The sequence below is a fragment of the Pelodiscus sinensis genome, chromosome 29 (genome assembly GCF_049634645.1).
Source record: "Pelodiscus sinensis isolate JC-2024 chromosome 29, ASM4963464v1, whole genome shotgun sequence".
NCBI lineage: Eukaryota > Metazoa > Chordata > Testudines > Trionychidae > Pelodiscus > Pelodiscus sinensis.
The window spans coordinates 7,329,137-7,345,393 of NC_134739.1; the positions used below are offsets into that span (position 1 = coordinate 7,329,137).

The 16,257-nt window shown below is 54.7% G+C and overlaps 1 protein-coding gene across 7 annotated transcripts in view; it reads left to right on the forward strand.

The window, feature by feature from the left end:
- The first annotated feature begins 5,415 nt into the window (after positions 1-5,415).
- The window catches only part of UBTF (upstream binding transcription factor), a 49,096-nt gene continuing 38,254 nt past the window's right edge, over positions 5,416-16,257 (forward strand). For 2 of the 7 annotated variants that reach the window (XM_075911199.1, XM_075911197.1), the window contains exons 1-3: positions 5,416-5,768; positions 5,911-6,303; positions 10,224-10,350. In XM_075911199.1, coding sequence (XP_075767314.1) covers positions 10,293-10,350 — 58 coding nt within the window. In that variant the 5' untranslated portion in view covers positions 5,416-5,768; positions 5,911-6,303; positions 10,224-10,292. Of the gene's footprint in view, positions 5,834-5,860; positions 6,304-6,443; positions 6,623-10,223; positions 10,351-16,257 lie in introns of those variants that run through there. The other 5 variants (XM_075911193.1, XM_075911198.1, XM_075911195.1 and 2 more) reach the window with 4 other exon arrangements.

Below are 16,257 nucleotides of genomic sequence, written 5' to 3' on the forward strand. Positions count from 1 at the left end.
TAGCTTATGGGAAAGCGCTTCCTAATGAAGCAATCCAAAGGGCACTGTGAATATTGCATGACAGTCCTATCGGGCCCAATTCTTCATCTCCCTGCCCTGGGTGCAGTTGTTGGCTCCAGTGACAGGCAGGTGTAAAAGGTGTTAAGTCAGGACAGCAAACTATTTACACCGGTGTAAATGACGACCGCCAATGCAACCCTGTCCTTTGCTCGTTTGTACAGTGACGAGCACGGTGGGGTTCCAGTCCACGACCAGAGCTCCTAGAGCCGACGGCACGACGAATAAATAGTTTCTTCTCTTTTTAAAATCTTGCAGAAGGGATATAATCTCCATGATTGGAGATTTTTAAGAACAGGTTAGACAAACACTTGCCGTGGATGGTCTAGATCAGTGAGTGGGCTGCGTGAGCTGTGGTGGGCAACTTGCGGTCCACGTGGCCCCTCTTTGCCTCCCTCCTCCATGCCCCTTTCGCACACTGGGGCACTGCACTTCCTGTTCCCCCCCCCTTCCCAGCCCTTTCAGAGCACCACAAATCCACTGGTTCAGTCCCTGCTCTTTCCCCCTCTCTCCCAGAGTGGGAACAGCCGCGAACAGCTGATTTGCGGGGTGTGAATCAGCAGATTCATGGGAGGGTGGAAGGAAGGGAGGTAAGGGCAGGGCTCCAGTGCACAAAAGGTGAGAGGAGGGGGGCAGACAGGGTGTGCGGGCTGCAGGTGGAACCCCAGTGGGCCACATGTGGTCTGAGGCAGCAGGTTCCCCCCACTGATCTAGATGTTTGGCCCTGGTGCAGGGGACTGGACTTGATGACCTCTCGAGGTCCCTTCCAGTTCCAGGTGTCTACAGGCATTTAGAACGCTTGCTATCAGATCCCAGAAGAGATTATGCCAGATAAAGGCCTGATTTGCCCAGTATTATGGTTGGGGCATTTCTTTTTTCACCTGAACAGTTATTCCCCTAACCTGGATGCCATTCAGCTGCTCTAAAGGTGGATTGCGGTGGCGATGTTATTCCCACTCCCTGTGGGAATGGGCAATGCCAGAACAAAACACCCATAAGCCAACAGAGTGGCTGTGGCAACTCTACTGCGATCCCATGCAGCATCCTGGGGGGTTACATTTATAATCGTTTCTGTAGGATTGTGTTCTGCTCCATGGAGGAGGACTTCCAGGTGCTCAGTACAACGGGGTAATTACTGTCAGCATCTTCACTAGGACCCTCAGGGTCCAGGGTCAGAGGAGGGACAAACCTGAGGCTTGGAATAGGAGAGAAGTTCATGGCCAGACTCCAGGCTGGGGTTGGTACCCAGGGACCAGGTCAGATTTCAGGCTCTGGGTCAGGAGGTAAAGTCAAAAGCCAGGCGTTCAAGACCAGAACAGCAGCTACAGACAAACCACATGACCTGGATGCTTCTGGGAACGCCTCCCAGGTTTAAATAGGTCCGGGAGCCAATCAGGAGCCATGGGGCTGCTGCCTGTCAAACCCCGGAGGCGGGACTTCCCATAGTTTGTATGCGCACTGGACCCCAGAATGTTGGGACCTGCCTTGTGGCGTGTACACAGCTTGAAGTAGCAGAGACGTTCATGGCCAGACTCCAGGCTGGGGTCGGTACCCAGAAGCCCCACTCCTTGGGGAGCCCAAACTGGATTTTCCAGTGGCAGCCACCGAGAAAGGTGTTTCGGTCTGAAGAGCTGGGCTTGAGCTGATGGAGGGATTCCCTTTTGATGCAGCAGACAGGCAAGAAGGGTTGGAAAGTCTTTGGCTTGCTAGGATCCCATAAGACTCATGCCAACCTGGGCTAAGGCTACAGCCTCTAGGACCGGGGTGGGGGACCTAAGGCCCCCCGCCGAGGCTCAAGGCTTCTCCCCAGATTGGGGAGCATATGCTGGGCTCCAGCCCTGCCTCCACAGGACTGGAGCGCCCACAAAATCTACTAGCCTGGGCCCCTCTAAGCTCTGGTGTGTGAGGGGAATGTGGGGAGGGTCTTTCTCTTTCTCAGGTGAAGGCCACATCTTTGGTTTTTGTTTTCTTTTGTTTTGCTTCTCACTTGTGCGTGTGGCCTCTGAACCAAAAAAGTTTCCTAACTCGTCTAGGAACTTGTCTTGTTTGGTGCTTATCCTCTCTGTGCCTTTTGTTTTTGTTTTTTGTCCTTACAATAAGTGTACTCTGCTGGGACACTGCTGTGGGGTCCCTACTAAAAGCACAGGCATTGTCTTCCAAGGCTACGTCTACACTGCCAGATTTTGCGGCACAAAATATGTGAATGAGGGACTCATTTCCATGAATTGCAATCTCATTTGCGTATTTTCTGCTGATCCGTTTTTGCGCTAGGGCTTTTTGCACAAAAACAAGCAGTGTGGTTGTTTCCTTTTTGCGCAAAAACCCCTTTTTCCGCAAGATCCTTATGCCTCAAAAAAGGAGGTATACCAATCTTGCGGAAAAAGGGGTTTTTGCACAAAAAGGGAAAACACTTTGTTTTTGTGCAAAAACGCTTAGCGCAAAAATGGATCGGCAGAAATTATGCAAATGAGATCATGACTCATGCAAATGAGTCCCTCATTAGTATATTTTCTGCCGCAAAAACTGGCAGTGTAGACATAGCCCAAAGGAACAATGTTTTGGTATGGACAAGCCCTCAGACTTTACTCCTAGGCTGTGTCTACACTGGCAAGTTTTTCTGGAAAATCAGCCGCTTTTCCGGAAAAACTTGCCAGCTGTCTACACTGGCCGCTTGAATTTCCGAAAAAGCACTGACGATTTCATGTAAAATCATCAGTGCTTTTCCAGAAAAACTATGCTGCTCCCGTTCGGGCAAAAGTCTTTTTCCGGAAAACTGTTCCGGAAAAGGGCCAGTGTAGACAGCACAGTAGTGTTTTCCGATATTCCACGCTTAGCCTCATTTGCATATTGCTCGCACAAGAAGCCACGAGTGTAGACATAGCCTAAAAGTGCAGAGCGTGGTAACCAAAATGATTAGCATCTGAACAACATCTGCATGAGGAGACATTGAAAAGCCTGGGATTTTTCAGTTTGGGAAAAGAGATGACGCGAGGGAAATGTGGTAGAGGTCTATAAAACCTTGACTGGTGGGACAAAAGTGAAGAGGGAAGTGGTATTTACTCCTTCCCATGACACAAGAACCGGGAGTCACCCAATAAAATGTAATAGGCAGCAGGTTTAAAACAAACAAAGGGAAGTACTTCTTCACACAGTCGACCTGTGGAACTCATTGCCGCAGGTTGTGAAGGGCAAAACAATACAAGTTCAAAAAAGAAATAGATACAGCAATGGATATTGGTGTCGATGGTCAGGGATGCAACACTAGGATCAGAGCATCCCCAGCTTTTGAATGCCAAATGCTGGGAGTAGATGCCAGGGGCTGGAAATGTTGATGGTTGCCTGTTCTCTTCATTCCCTCAGAAGCAACTGGCCTTAGCCTCTGTCAGAAGACAGGGTCCTGGACTAGATGGAATATTGGTCTGTGGTTGTTTTTATGTTCTAATATTACATGTGCACAAATAGATGCTTTATCAGTAGTAGCAAGTAGTAGCAATCTTTACCAGTCAGCCTACCACACTAGCTGGTTGCAAAAGATACTGCGATAAATATTTATGTTCACAATCACACCTCAGGGCACCCATGAACATTGGGGCCTGTTGTGCTGTGCACAATATAAGCACATAGGGTACATCTACACTGCGGAGCTATTTCAGGATACCCGAAGTATCCTGAAATAGCTCTTCTGTGTCTATTGAAGCAGCCAGTTATTTTGAAATAGATTTCGAAATAACAGGCGGTTTATTCCAACATCCCAGTTACCCTCATTCCGCGAGGGTTAAGGGGAATTTTGGAATAGCGAGCTATTTCAAAATTTGGCACTGTGTAGACAGCACCAAATTGCAAAATAAGCTATTTTGAAATAGCATCAAAATAAGCTATGCAATTTGCATAGCGCGAATTGTGTAGCTTACTTTGAGCTAAGGGTGCTGTGTAGATGCACCCATACTGAGCTCTTCAGAGTAAGCATTCTCTCTATCTCAATAGACATGACCAGGTAAGATTGGGAGAGGAAATAGAGGCACAAGAATGTAACGTGCCCCAAAGCCCGCGTAGTCGGGAAAGCGATTCCAAACATTTTTGAAAAAAGTTTAGACACTGACAAAATGTTCAGTTTCGACAACTTCTCAATGCAAAGGTTCCATTTTGTTTCCAAACAATTTCTCAGTGAGAAATGTTGAGTCATAGTTAAAAAAAATTAAAAGCTAAAAAAGATCTAAATTGAAACCAAATGTTTTAATTTACTTGATCCAATTTTTTTTTTCAGATTATTTTCGTTTAAGGACATTTGAGCTTTTTGACCTTTCCTACCTATTTGTAGGAATTTTTTTTAAGGTTCCAAACCTACCATGGAACGGGAAGATCACCTTCAGCCCAGCATTAGGATCATCTATATGCCCACAAAAACAACACAGCAGAATTATTGCGTGTGCACACAGCTTGTATCCAGAATGAAAGGGGTAGGCCTTCACCCTCCTTAACATTTTTGACTCATCTTATGTGGAAAAGACAAGAGGTACATTTTTAAGGTTTTCACAGAGAAGGATCACTTTGAAAAGCTACTAGCCCCTAGGTGAAACAGGGGTATCTGTTTAAGACACCTCAGTGACAGGACAGAGTTTTTAGAGCAGGAAGTGAACAAGGCTGAAATCCATGTAGAATTGTAGAATTTTATCCACCCCCCCATGTTAACAAAGATAAGACTTTTATTCCAAATTCCTTAGTGTAGACAAGGCCTAAAGATACTGTTTATATTTTGGTTCCTTCCCCAGACCTGAAGAGCTGTGTGTAACTCAAAAGCATGTACTTTAAACCAACAGATCTAATAAAAGATATTACCTCACTCATGTTGTCTCTGGCTTAGTACTCTAGCTCCCACTTCATTACCAGCATGTTTAAACTAATCTGCATTAATCTGTGGTAACAAAACCATGTATACACTCAGCAGTGCTGTCTGACAACCCCTTTACATTTCTCCATATATAAAAAAATATCCCTGGTGCCTGATACATATCTAATGCAACAAGGCAGGCAAGCATTTGCACACAGTGTTATGGGAATCCCTGCATTGACAGCCAAAGCCAAACCATGCAGCACCCTCCTGGTCTCACATGTATAGGCCTTAGAGCAGGTCCTCCCACTCTTCCCCCCCAAGAGAGCTCATAACACTTAATTGCTTTTTTTTTTTTTTTTGGTCTGTAGAAGCCGCTTGCTTATTGGGATTGCCATTAATTTGACAGGCAGATCCCAGACAGGGGATTGGCTAGCAGCAGATGACGCCCATAACAACAAAGGTGGAGTTGGAAAAATTAGATTAAAAAAAATTGAGGGGGGGGGGAGGAAATGGAAAAACTCTCCCTTCACCCAGCCCCCTCCGGCTTTGAAATATCCAAGAGTGTCAATTTCACGGTATCGTTAACAAATCCAGCGGTTCACGCAGTCCGGGAGGAAAGTGTGAATTTCACTCTCGACCTGTTTGTGCATTTCCTGGTGCAAGAGACACACAACAAAACTCCCCATTTTTTTCCCCGTCTCCTTCTTCCCCGAGAGCCTGTTTACAAGGCAGCCACTTGCAGTGTAGTTCAGGTTCCTTCTTTTGCGTTGGTGCAAATGTCTGTCCCCGCTCTCGGAACTTGACAAAGAAAATCTGAATTTTATTTTTGTGCATAGGTGGAACTTTAAAAAAAAACTTATTTTTTTTCGTGCTATTCGAGGTGGGTTGTAGGAAATCGACCATGTGAATTTTTGGTGCAAACGTCAGAAGAGGATTGTTGCAAATGTAAGCTTTTTTTTTTTCCTCCTTCTCTTTCCCTGTCTCTCCCTCCTCCTCCTCCTCTTCTCTTCTTTTGGCTACAGTGTTGCAAAAGCAAAGAGCAATAAACACGCACAGAGAGAGAGCGAGAGAGTCAGAGAGAGACAGACACACAATCCCGTAAGAGCCAGAAGAGAGTGAAAAGAGACGAGACCGATTTCTCTGACAATTCCGTTTAGGGAGCAGATGGAAAAGTGGAGACTTGTGAAGGGCTGTGAGGTTGGCTAAGGATCCAGGAGCGAAAAGAGCCCGGCTGATTGGAAGAAAAAAGCAGAGAGATGGAGGCGGGGGAAGTGCAATCTCTCTGCGGGGACTGGAGCGAGTCCACGCCCGGGGCCAGCGCTGCAGAGCTGGCTAGCATTCAACCAGCGCTCCCCAGCTAAAGCACCCAAAAAAAGCCGTCCCCAAGCGCCTTCTCCAGCCTGGCTGGTTTGCAGGTAGGTGCATTTCGAAAAAAAGACCCGAGACCTCCAGCAGTAAACGCGCCCGATGCAGCCCCCTGTTGCAAGGGAGGGTGGGTGGGAGAAGGATCAGGGGGAGGGGGGAGAAGGCACGATCCGAGGCTACGCTGGCTGCACCGGGCTGCTTTGCTGCAGCAGGAGCGCATGTGGAGCTCGCCATTAGCCGACGCTCTGGTTCGCCATCTGGGGCTGGAGGAGGCGCTTTGTTTCCTCCACAGGCTCCGGTGGTGGTTGGCTGCAGCAGCTGCTGCTGCTTCCCCCCGGTTGCAGACTCGGCGGCCGCCCGGCTTACTCGGTGAGGGGAAGGCGCTCGGGGGAGCAGGCAGCGGGGATCGGGGGGCTTTTTTGGGGGGTAGCGCGGGGAGATTTCGGGGCGGGCGGCGCGGGGTTGGATTTTCCACGCGCTCGCAGCCCGGGCAAGGCCCCGCGGCTCGCCAGGCAGGAAGCGGCGGCTCCGGGAGCCTCGGCCCGCCGGGGATAGGCGCGTACAAAGCGGCTCCCGAGCTGCTGCAGAACCGGACCCCCCGGAGCCGCGGCGGCAGGGAAGGGGGCGCAGCCGCCGCCGCGCGGAAGGGGGGACTGCACGAGGTAGCAGCGTGGCCCCGGCCGGGCAGCCGCGGCGGGATTTCGGGGGTGGGCTCCCGGGGCCGGGCGGTTGTCCCCCCCACCCCCCCCATCCACCCACCCCGTTCCCCTCCGGAGCTGGGGCGGTCGCCGTCGGGCGGGTGCGTGCCCAGGCTGGCTCCCCTCCCCGGCGGCCGCGGGGCTCCGGCCCCCCGCTGGGCTGGGTGGTTCTGGGCCGGGCCGCGCTCCCCGGGGGTCGGTGCGGGGAGAGGACGCGCTGCCCTCGCCCGGCTCTGCGCGCTGCGGCGGCCCCGACGCCCCCCGCCGCCGCCTCCGCCCCTTCCCCCCGCGGCTCCGGCGAGGCTGCGGCTGCCGCGGCGGCGAGTCCTGCCCCCTCCCCCTGCCCTGGAGGTGGGTCCGGCGGGCGGCTTCCGCGGCGCGCTGGCTGCAGCCGGGCTGGGCGGCGGCGGGGCGGGCGGAGCCGGCCAGTGTCTGCCCGACGGGCCCGGTAACCGGGCGGCCGGGGAGGGTGGCGAGGTGCGGGGGCCCCGGAGGGCCCGAGCCTCCGGGGGGCCGCGCGGCGCCGGGCGCCCCCGGGGTCTGCCCGCCGGGGCGAGGCGGGGGCCGGCGCGGTCCGCGCGGCGCCGGGCGGGCGGGCGGGGGAGTCGCCGCGGCGCCCGGCGGAGGAGGCCGCCTGCTCTCCCCGGAGGGGGTGGGGGAGGGCGGCGCAGCGGCAGCTGCTGGCGCGTCGGTCCCGCCCGGCTGCCGCTGCCTGGTGGAAGAGGAGGAGACTGGCGCTGGCCTGAGCTGCGTTTGGGCAGGGGCTGCGCAGGGCACGTGGGGATCCCTCCCCCCGCCGTCCGGGCCTGCCCCTCCCCCCGCCCGGGGATCTGCCCCCCCCGCCATCCGGGCCTGCCCCTCCCCCCGCCCGGGGATCTGCCCCCCCCCGCCATCCGGGCCTGCTCCTCCCCCCGCCCGGGGATCTGCCCCCCCCCCGCCATCCGGGCCTGCTCCTCCCCCCGCCCGGGGATCTGCCCCCCCCCCGCCATCCGGGCCTGCCCCTCCCCCCGCCCGGGGATCTGCCCCCCCCCCCCGCCATCCGGGCCTGCTCCTCCCCCCGCCCGGGGATCTGCCCCCCCCCCGCCATCCGGGCCTGCTCCTCCCCCCGCCCGGGGATCTGCCCCCCCCCCCGCCATCCGGGCCTGCCCCTCCCCCCGCCCGGGGATCTGCCCCCCCCTGCCATCCGGGCCTGCTCCTCCCCCCGCCCGGGGATCTGCCCCCCCCTGCCATCCGGTCCTGCCCCCCCCCCCGCCCGGGGATCTGCCCCCCCCCCCGCCCGGGGATCTGCCCCCCCCCTGCCATCCGGGCCTGCTCCTCCCCCTGCCCGGGGATCTGCCCCCCCCCCCCCCGCCATCCGGGCCTGCCCCTCCCCCCGTCTGGGGATCTGCCCCCCCCTGCCATCCGAGCCTGCCCCTCCCTCTCTCGGAGATCTGCCCCCCCCCCCCCCCGCCATCCGAGCCTGCCCCTCCCTCTCTCGGAGATCTGCCCACCCCCGCCGTCCGGGCCTGCCCTCCCCCTCCGCGCCCGAGGATCGTCCCCCTTCCCCTCTCCCCCCCACCCGCCATCCGGACCTTCCCCTCCCCGGGGATCTCCCGCCCACTCCCCCCCCCCCCCCCCGCAGTCCGGGCCTGCCCCTCCCCCCGTTTTCGGATCTGCCGTCCCCCTCCCCCGTCGCCATCCAGGCCTGCCCCTCTCCGGGGATTTCCCCCCCTCCCGCCCGAAGATCACTCCCCTTTCCTCTCCCTGGGATCTGCTCTCCCCCCCCCCATGTCTCCCTCCCCTCGCCCGGAGATCTGCCTCCCCCTTCTGCTATTTGTGCCTGCTCCTCCCTCCTCTGCCCAGTGGTTTTGCTCCCCGCCCGGAGATTTGTCTCCTCCCCCCCATCCTGGCCTGCCCCGTCGCCTGCCCGAGGATCTGTTCTCCCTCCCTCTCCCCCCCAACTGTTCCTCCACCCCCCCCCCCCAGCATCCGGGTCTGCCCCCTCCCCCTGCCTGGGATCTCCACTCCCTGTCCTGGGATCTGCCCCTGCTTATGCTATCCCGGCCTGTCCCTTCCCCCGCCCAGTCATCTTGTCCGCCCCCCCCCCCACTGCCATCCCGGCCTGCCCCTCCCCCCGCCCGGGGATCTGCTCCCCTTTCTGCCCTTTGCCCCGGCTTGAAGATCTGCCCCTTCCTCCCATCCAGGGATTGCCCCCTCTACAATCCAGGCCTGTCCCTCTCCACCTCTGGGTAGCTCCCCTCCCCCCATCTGCCCCAAGAATCTGCCCTCTGTGCCTCCCCTTCCCTGTCATCTGCGCCTGCCCTCCTCTGGTCCAGGGATCCAACCCTCCCCCCACCTTCCCCTCCCAGGAATTTGCTCTCCCTTCCCATCAGGCAGGCCTGGCTCTCTCTGTGTGGATCTGCCCCTTACTGTCCAGGTCTGCCCTTCCTCCCACCCAGGGATTGGTGCCTTCCCCCTCCCAGGATTGTGCCTCTCCATTCCCCACCAAGCAAGCCTGCTCCTCTCTGAGCCTGGGGATCTGTTCCCCCTCCTCCCACTTCATCCTGCCCCTCCTGTCTCTTATCAGAAGGTCTCTCTCCTCGCAGTCTGGGCCTGGTATCGGTGCCTCATTTCCCCCTTTCTCCCCTAGATCTTTCCTCCCCTCCAATCCTGCCCCAACCGGGCTATATCTATCCCTTTCCCTCATACACCCAGCCCCCTCCATCCTGCCCCCCCCCTCGGCTACGGGTTTCTCTGCTTCCCCAGCCCCCTCATTCCTTTTTCCGGGGGATTCCTCTGCTGCCTCCTTCCAGCCCAGTCCCCTCCCTCAGACTCACCCCCCCAATCTTGCTGATGCCCATATGTGAGGATGTCTCCCCTGCGCAGCTCAGCATTGGGGCTGGCTTTTCTCTGGGTCCCCCTTCCCTCCAAGAGGCGGAAGAGCTCAGGAGTCCAGGGAGGGGTTCTCTGCAGTGTGCTGGAGAGACGAGGGCAGGAGGAGGAGTCTTTTAGAGGGTGGGGGTGACACTAGATCTCCGGAGTCCCCCCTCCCCCCCCAGATGCTTTTGTCCCAACCTACTCAGGCTTTTGGTACCCAGTTTTTCAGTGGTGCTGCCAGTACAGGGGGTGCCGTTAGCGGCGTTCTACTGGCTCTGCTGCGATTGTCTCTTTTTTGTTTGGAGTTTTCAGATCCTGGGGCTGGTCCTATTGGAAATGGGAGGCTGGGGTGGAGGGGCCGGAGGACAGGTTTTCTGCAAGCAGAGGTTCTAGCTCCCGTGTCTGTTTGCTTTTAGAGTGAAGCTTGGTTGATTTAAGGTGGATTGAGAGCCAGCAGGATCACCTTTGGGTCAGACAGGCAGAGAATGAACGGAGAAGCAGATAGTCCTGCCGACTTGGAAATGACAGCTCCCAAGAATCAAGGTGAGAGCAGCTCTGTCGCCCAGGAGCACTTGGCTTTCCTCCTCAGAAAGGGATCTGTGCTTGGAGATCTTCTCTTGTGTACTCTTCCCTTTCCCACCCCCCCCAAAAAAGACAACCATCCTGCAAGAATCTGAGCATATGAGTAATCCCAATAGAATTACATGAGTGTGTGTAGGCTCTAGTACAGGTCTTTGGAGCACCATTTAAAAATTAGGAAGGTGCCTTGGCTGTGAGGCAATACTAAATCCAGAACCCCTATATGGATCTGCCCTTGAGATCATGCTTTCTGTTAGTCCTTTCCTGGGGACTCTCAATAAAATTGTGTAATGTTTAAAATGGCCACTAAAACTGGCAGAGTGAAGACTGATGCTTCATCCCAGTCTGCCTGAATAGTTTAAGGATGCCAGTTGGGAAATTCAAACTCGAGGCTGATTTTTTTTATGGGTTTGAGCCATAACGTCACCATTCGGCTGAGACAGACAGCCTCAGATCCATCCCCGATCAGGTGCAGCTTCGTTAACTTCGCTGGCCGTGCAATTGTTCGTGTGGGAGCTGAATTGACTGACGCTTCTGCCTAAGAACCATGGATCTTAGATCATTCAAATGTCAGTTTTTGTTTAAAAAAAAAAATGCCGGGGGGAGGGGGGGGGAAGAAATGGTTTTAGCCCTCACATGTACAAGTCGGACTCGAAAAAGGTGCTTATTGTTCTGTGTTTGTGCTGCACCCACCACCATGTGGGCCTGGGCCAGGTTTACCCTGGTGGTGTTACAGTGATGCACGTCAATAATAATAATTCTTACCGGTAAGGGCGGAAGCAGGATCCCTGTATTAAGACCAATACTGGACTTACCCCCCGTGAATGATAAAAGGACCAACTCCCTTTCATTTCTTGCACACCCACGGCTCCCCACTGACTTCTCCCATTGAATCCTCAAAGACTGCCCCATCCAAACCTGAAGGAGTAGGTGTGCAAGCTAAGAGAGTACATGGAAGATTGCACACCATGCCTCAGGGTGTGTATCATCCCCTGCTGGGAGCTGCTACACACACACACACACACACTTAAAACATAGGAGTGCAGCCCCGGTCCAGAGGCCCCCCCCCCAGTGATGGGTCCGATAATGTGGTAACACAAAGTGCATATGAATGAGTGATTTTGGTCAGTCAGGTAGCACGTTTGATTGACAGTAACAGGTGTCGTGAGGCCGGGAAAGGGAAACTGTGAAGATCTGACAGGCCCAGAATCTAGCCCAGGGGTTTTCAGAGCTGGGCCGCAGGCCTGCCCTGGTAAGCCGCTGGATGCTTTTTTTATCTAAGCGTCCTTAGGCCCAGAGCCTCGCGGCTCCCATTGGCTGCGATTTGCCATTTCCAGCCAAGCTGGAAGCAGCAAGGGCCAGGTCTTGGCTGGAAATGGCAAACTGCAGCCAATGGGAGCCGCGAGGCTCTGGGCCTATGGACGCTTAGATAAAAAAAGCATCCAGCGGCTTACCAAGGCGGCCCCGCGACCCAGCTCTGAAAACCCCTGCTCTGGCTTGCCTTAAAATCATATGCCCACTGCCCTCCTCCCCCGCCGTCAGCCACCAAAATGGAGGTGGTCTGTAAACAGAGTCTAATTGAAAAGTGCTATGAGGGGAGATTTTGCCAACACAAATCTAAAGGTCAGGCAGGGATTTGGGGACATGCGAAGACCCTGTTTTCTGCACCAAATATGCCCTGGCATAATCAGGTAGGTTTATTTCAATGCCCTAGTAGAATCAGGCGCATTGATGGCAGTGGCATTGTGTGTGTTTACACAAGAACTGGAGTTGGGTGGTTGAATGCTGGATTTTTGTACATTTTCATAAAAGGGTCATGCCCAAGAAGAGAGCAGGGAAATCCAGTATGGTACATCACAACCCCTAGATGCAAGAGGTACGTGAGGGGTTGTGTTAGGCCTCGCTCTTATCCCGTTAAAGTTCACTGTATGATATTAAGGATTGTAGTTGGCTTCTTGCATAAACCTCTCAACACCAATGGGAACTGTGCGTGGATGGAGAGCAGCATATGAATGTAATTGTTACCTTGGTCTGGAACTCGGAATCTGACCAATATATTTTAACACCGAATCAATTAAAATGGTAGACAAAGTTCACAGCTATTAATTTTCCAAATGTGAAAGAGATCATGTTGTTTTTAATTAGCAGAGAAGAAAAAGCCCCAACAGCCAATGTTTAGGTTGGCCAGCTCTGGAAATCTCAGAAGATCCGAACTCTTAATTCTTAATTTGGTTTTTATATCTTTATTTGCCCCCTTTGTGAAAATCCGCTGACTCTTCCTAGTTCTTCTGGAGTTGCGCAAGCCTGCAACTTTGTGGACAAAGCGGGACTTCTGTAAGAGTTGCAGTAGCACCGTTGTCCCAGAATTACACAATTATGGGTTTGGCTAGTGCAGGGGTGAAGGACCTTTTGTGTATCAGGCTCATTGAACCACTAACAATATCAGCGGGGAACCCCAGACATTCAACTCACCTGCTCTTGCGGGAGAAGGAGGGAGGAAAGGGGCTTCCCCCCGCCCCCCCACAGTGGGGTGTGCTGGCACCGAGGGGTTGGAGCCACAAGCTCCAGCTTGCCTCGCTGCAAGGGGAAACCCCAAGCCTCTGCCCCCGCGGTGGGTGAGTTGAACATGTGTGGCCTGCAGGCCAGATGAAAATGAACGAAGGGGAGGGAGGTTTCCCACTGCTGCTCTAGCGAGCCCAGGACTTTAACAAAGGAGGGGAAGGAATTTGGAAAAGAAGTCGTGGGAGGGATGTGAGGAGGAAACGGTGGTCTCAGTCCTGCCCTCCGATTCGCCCAGTGGTTCCCTGTCCTGTGCAGATCCCCGCTGGAGTCACTGACGCTCTGCATGGACGCAGGGCACCACGCGAGCAGATCCCACTGCAAGGTCGAGACCCACGTCTGTGCCTCACGCCCACGGCTCAGTGAGCGGAGCCTCCTCGCCCAGACCTGCGCTGAGCAGGGACCTCGGCTTGCCAGTTTGCTTTTCAGTTCCACGGGGGCAGGAAATTGTCAGGCGGGGGATGTTCAGACATGTTCAGGGTTCCTGGTCGGAGTCCATTCCTGCAGCGAGCTCCCGGCCGTGCTGTTGACTTCAGCAGAGAGGCAGAGCCGAAGACACTGCAGGATCAGGGCTATGAAATGCTACGTAAAGGCTAAATGTTGTTCCGTAGGGAAACTTCCATTCGCTTACACGGTCAGTAGGTTTTAACTTTCCTGTGGCTACACTCGCCAACCCCCCTCTGTGGGGGTAGGCAGCCTGGCTCCCGCCCCCCCCCCCCCCCCCACCTCCAGGAAGGACCAGGCTGAGGTGTGGCATGCCTGGCCAGCCCCCGCTCACCCTCCTGGCTGCAAGGACACCCCGGAGGCCAGGCCAGGTGGGAAGAGGGAGCTCTCCAGGGCCTCGCAGGTCCCGCACTCTTCCCCTGTCAGCCGGCCCCGGCTCTTGGGCTCTCTGCCTCTTCCCCTCCTGGCTGCCGGGGTGGGGGGCCGGGGCGAGGTTGTACCGCCCGGTGCTCCCCCAGGCCGCCGGGACGGGATGGGCCAAAGCCATGCTGGGCCTGTTTCTCCCCCCGGCCGCTGGGGAGGCTCCGAGGCCACCTCGACTCTTCCCCCCGCCAGAGGCCAAAGTCACCCCCCTGCCCCTGCCTCTTTGCTCCCACCAGCTGCCGGGGATGGGGGGGGCCGAGGCCTGGCCTGCCCAGCTTTCCTCCTAACCCCACACCTCTGGAAAGGCTGTGCGGCTGCAGCCCTGCCCCTCGGAGCTCCAGGGAGACTGGGAAGGCTGCACTACTGCTGCCCGGCTGCCACCACCCCCGGCACCAGGGAGGCCGGGGCCCTCAGCGCAGGTAAGGGAGGAGGCGGGGTGGCCGACATCCCGCAGGAAAAACTTTTGTCTATAGAGAGAGGGTTTTTTTTTTTCATTCCATTTGGGCTAGTGGTTTCCTTGCCACCAAATTGCTAGAAATATAGGCCTGGCAAGGACTTTCTGGCCATGTAGTTCAGTCCCCTGCACTGAGGCAGTATTATCTAGACCACCCCCAAGAGGAGTTTGTCTGGCCTTTTCTTAAAAACGCCCAGTGATGGAGATCCAACCCCCCCTCCCTTCAGGAAATTGTTCAGGTGTTTAACTCCCTTGACTGGAAGTTTTTCTTACTGTGCCCTTTCCTGTTTATAACAATCTTTTGCATGCTTGTATCCTGTTCCTTCTTGGTGTTCCCTTTTCCATAATAAGCAAACCCTATTTTTCCCCCCCAGTCTTTCCTCATAGGCTGTGTTTTCTAGACCATTTGCCACCTGTGTTGTCTCTGGATTCTCTCCAGTTGAGCCACATCTGGAAGTGGGCACGCTACCCCGTTTGAGGCTTTGAGTGCTGCTGAGTTACCTCTTGTGTCTGTCTTACAGCGCTCCCGTGAATACAGCCCAGAATGACGCTTGCTTTTTTTTTTTTTTGCAACATTGTTGACTCATTGTAGACTGTGATCCTCTGTAATCCCCAGAGCCTCTCCTGCCCTGTTCCCTCCTCTCATTTTTGTATTTTGTGCTATCCGTTATTCCTTCCTAAGTGGAGCGACTTTGTGTTTGTCATGATTGAATTCCGGCCTATTTATTTCAGACCGCTTCTCCCCGGGACGTCCTTAAGATTTGTGGGGTGCTACCCAGAGCTTAAATCGGTGCCTCCAGGTCTGAGGACAGCCTGGAGGGGCGGGAGATCATGATTTTTTTTAGAGCTGTGATTTTATAATCGTTAGCAACACAGTAATGAAATAGTTTTAAACGGGATTTTTAACAAGATCCTGTGACTAACACTGTAAATTCAGAAACGGACAGTAAACACCTAGGGTTGACAAATGCCTGCTATGAAATGGTTTCATTACCACTTGAATGACTCTTTCACAGGTTCAGTGGCTGCTAATAGCTCTGGCAGGCTTTTTCCTTTTTAAGTTAGCTAGACCCTCCCTGGAGGAAGTAGAGTCACAGAAAGGCGGGTGGGTGGACATTAAGAACCAGGGCTTGCCTCAAATTTTCGGGTGCCCTACGCAGCCCTGACTTCTCCAGTTTGTCAAGATAATTTTGGTCCAGTCCTCTAACGTGTAGGGTTGCCAGGTGTCCGGTTTTCGTTCGGACAGTCCATTATTTTTGGCTGCTGAACGGTAAAAAAAAACCGGACATGCAATATACCTTTTCTTGGATGGAAGGCTGATGGGGACATCCCCTGCTTTGCTTTTTTTTTTTTGCTCAACAACTTTGGCTCCACGTTTTTGTTTTTTTTGTTTTTTGCTTTTTGGGGGGCTCAACTCATTTTTTTTCCAGGATTTTTTGTAAGATATCTGGCAACCCTACCAACATGCTTTCAACCCCTTCTACCTTAGGATTGTCCATACAATTTTGTTAGTGCACTCCAGGGATGTGAATGATTAACCGCATAAACAAGAGAAGTCCTGTGGCACCTTATAGACATCTGACGAAGTGGGTCTTTTCCCACGAAAGCTTAATGCTCCAATAAATCTTAGTCTATAAGGTGCCACAGGACTTCTCGTTGGTTATGCAGATTCAGACTAATACGACTACCCCTCTAATGATTAACCGGTAAGCATCACCTGGTAAGGTTAACAGTTGGGAGCTGGAGCAGCCCCCTGGGGCCCACTGTGGGTGGGGGCGCTCCAGCCCAGCCAGAAAAAACTCCGTTGGGTGCACCCCAGTTAGGGGCGCTCCAGCCTGGCTGGAGGTGCACCCACCCATGGCGAGTGGGCTGGAGCAGCCCCCCCGCTACCCCTCTTTAATGGGTTAAGCGGTTACACATAGGCTGCATCTAGACTGGCAAGTTTTTCTGCAAAAGCGGCTGCTTTTGCATAAAAACTTGCCAGCTGTCTA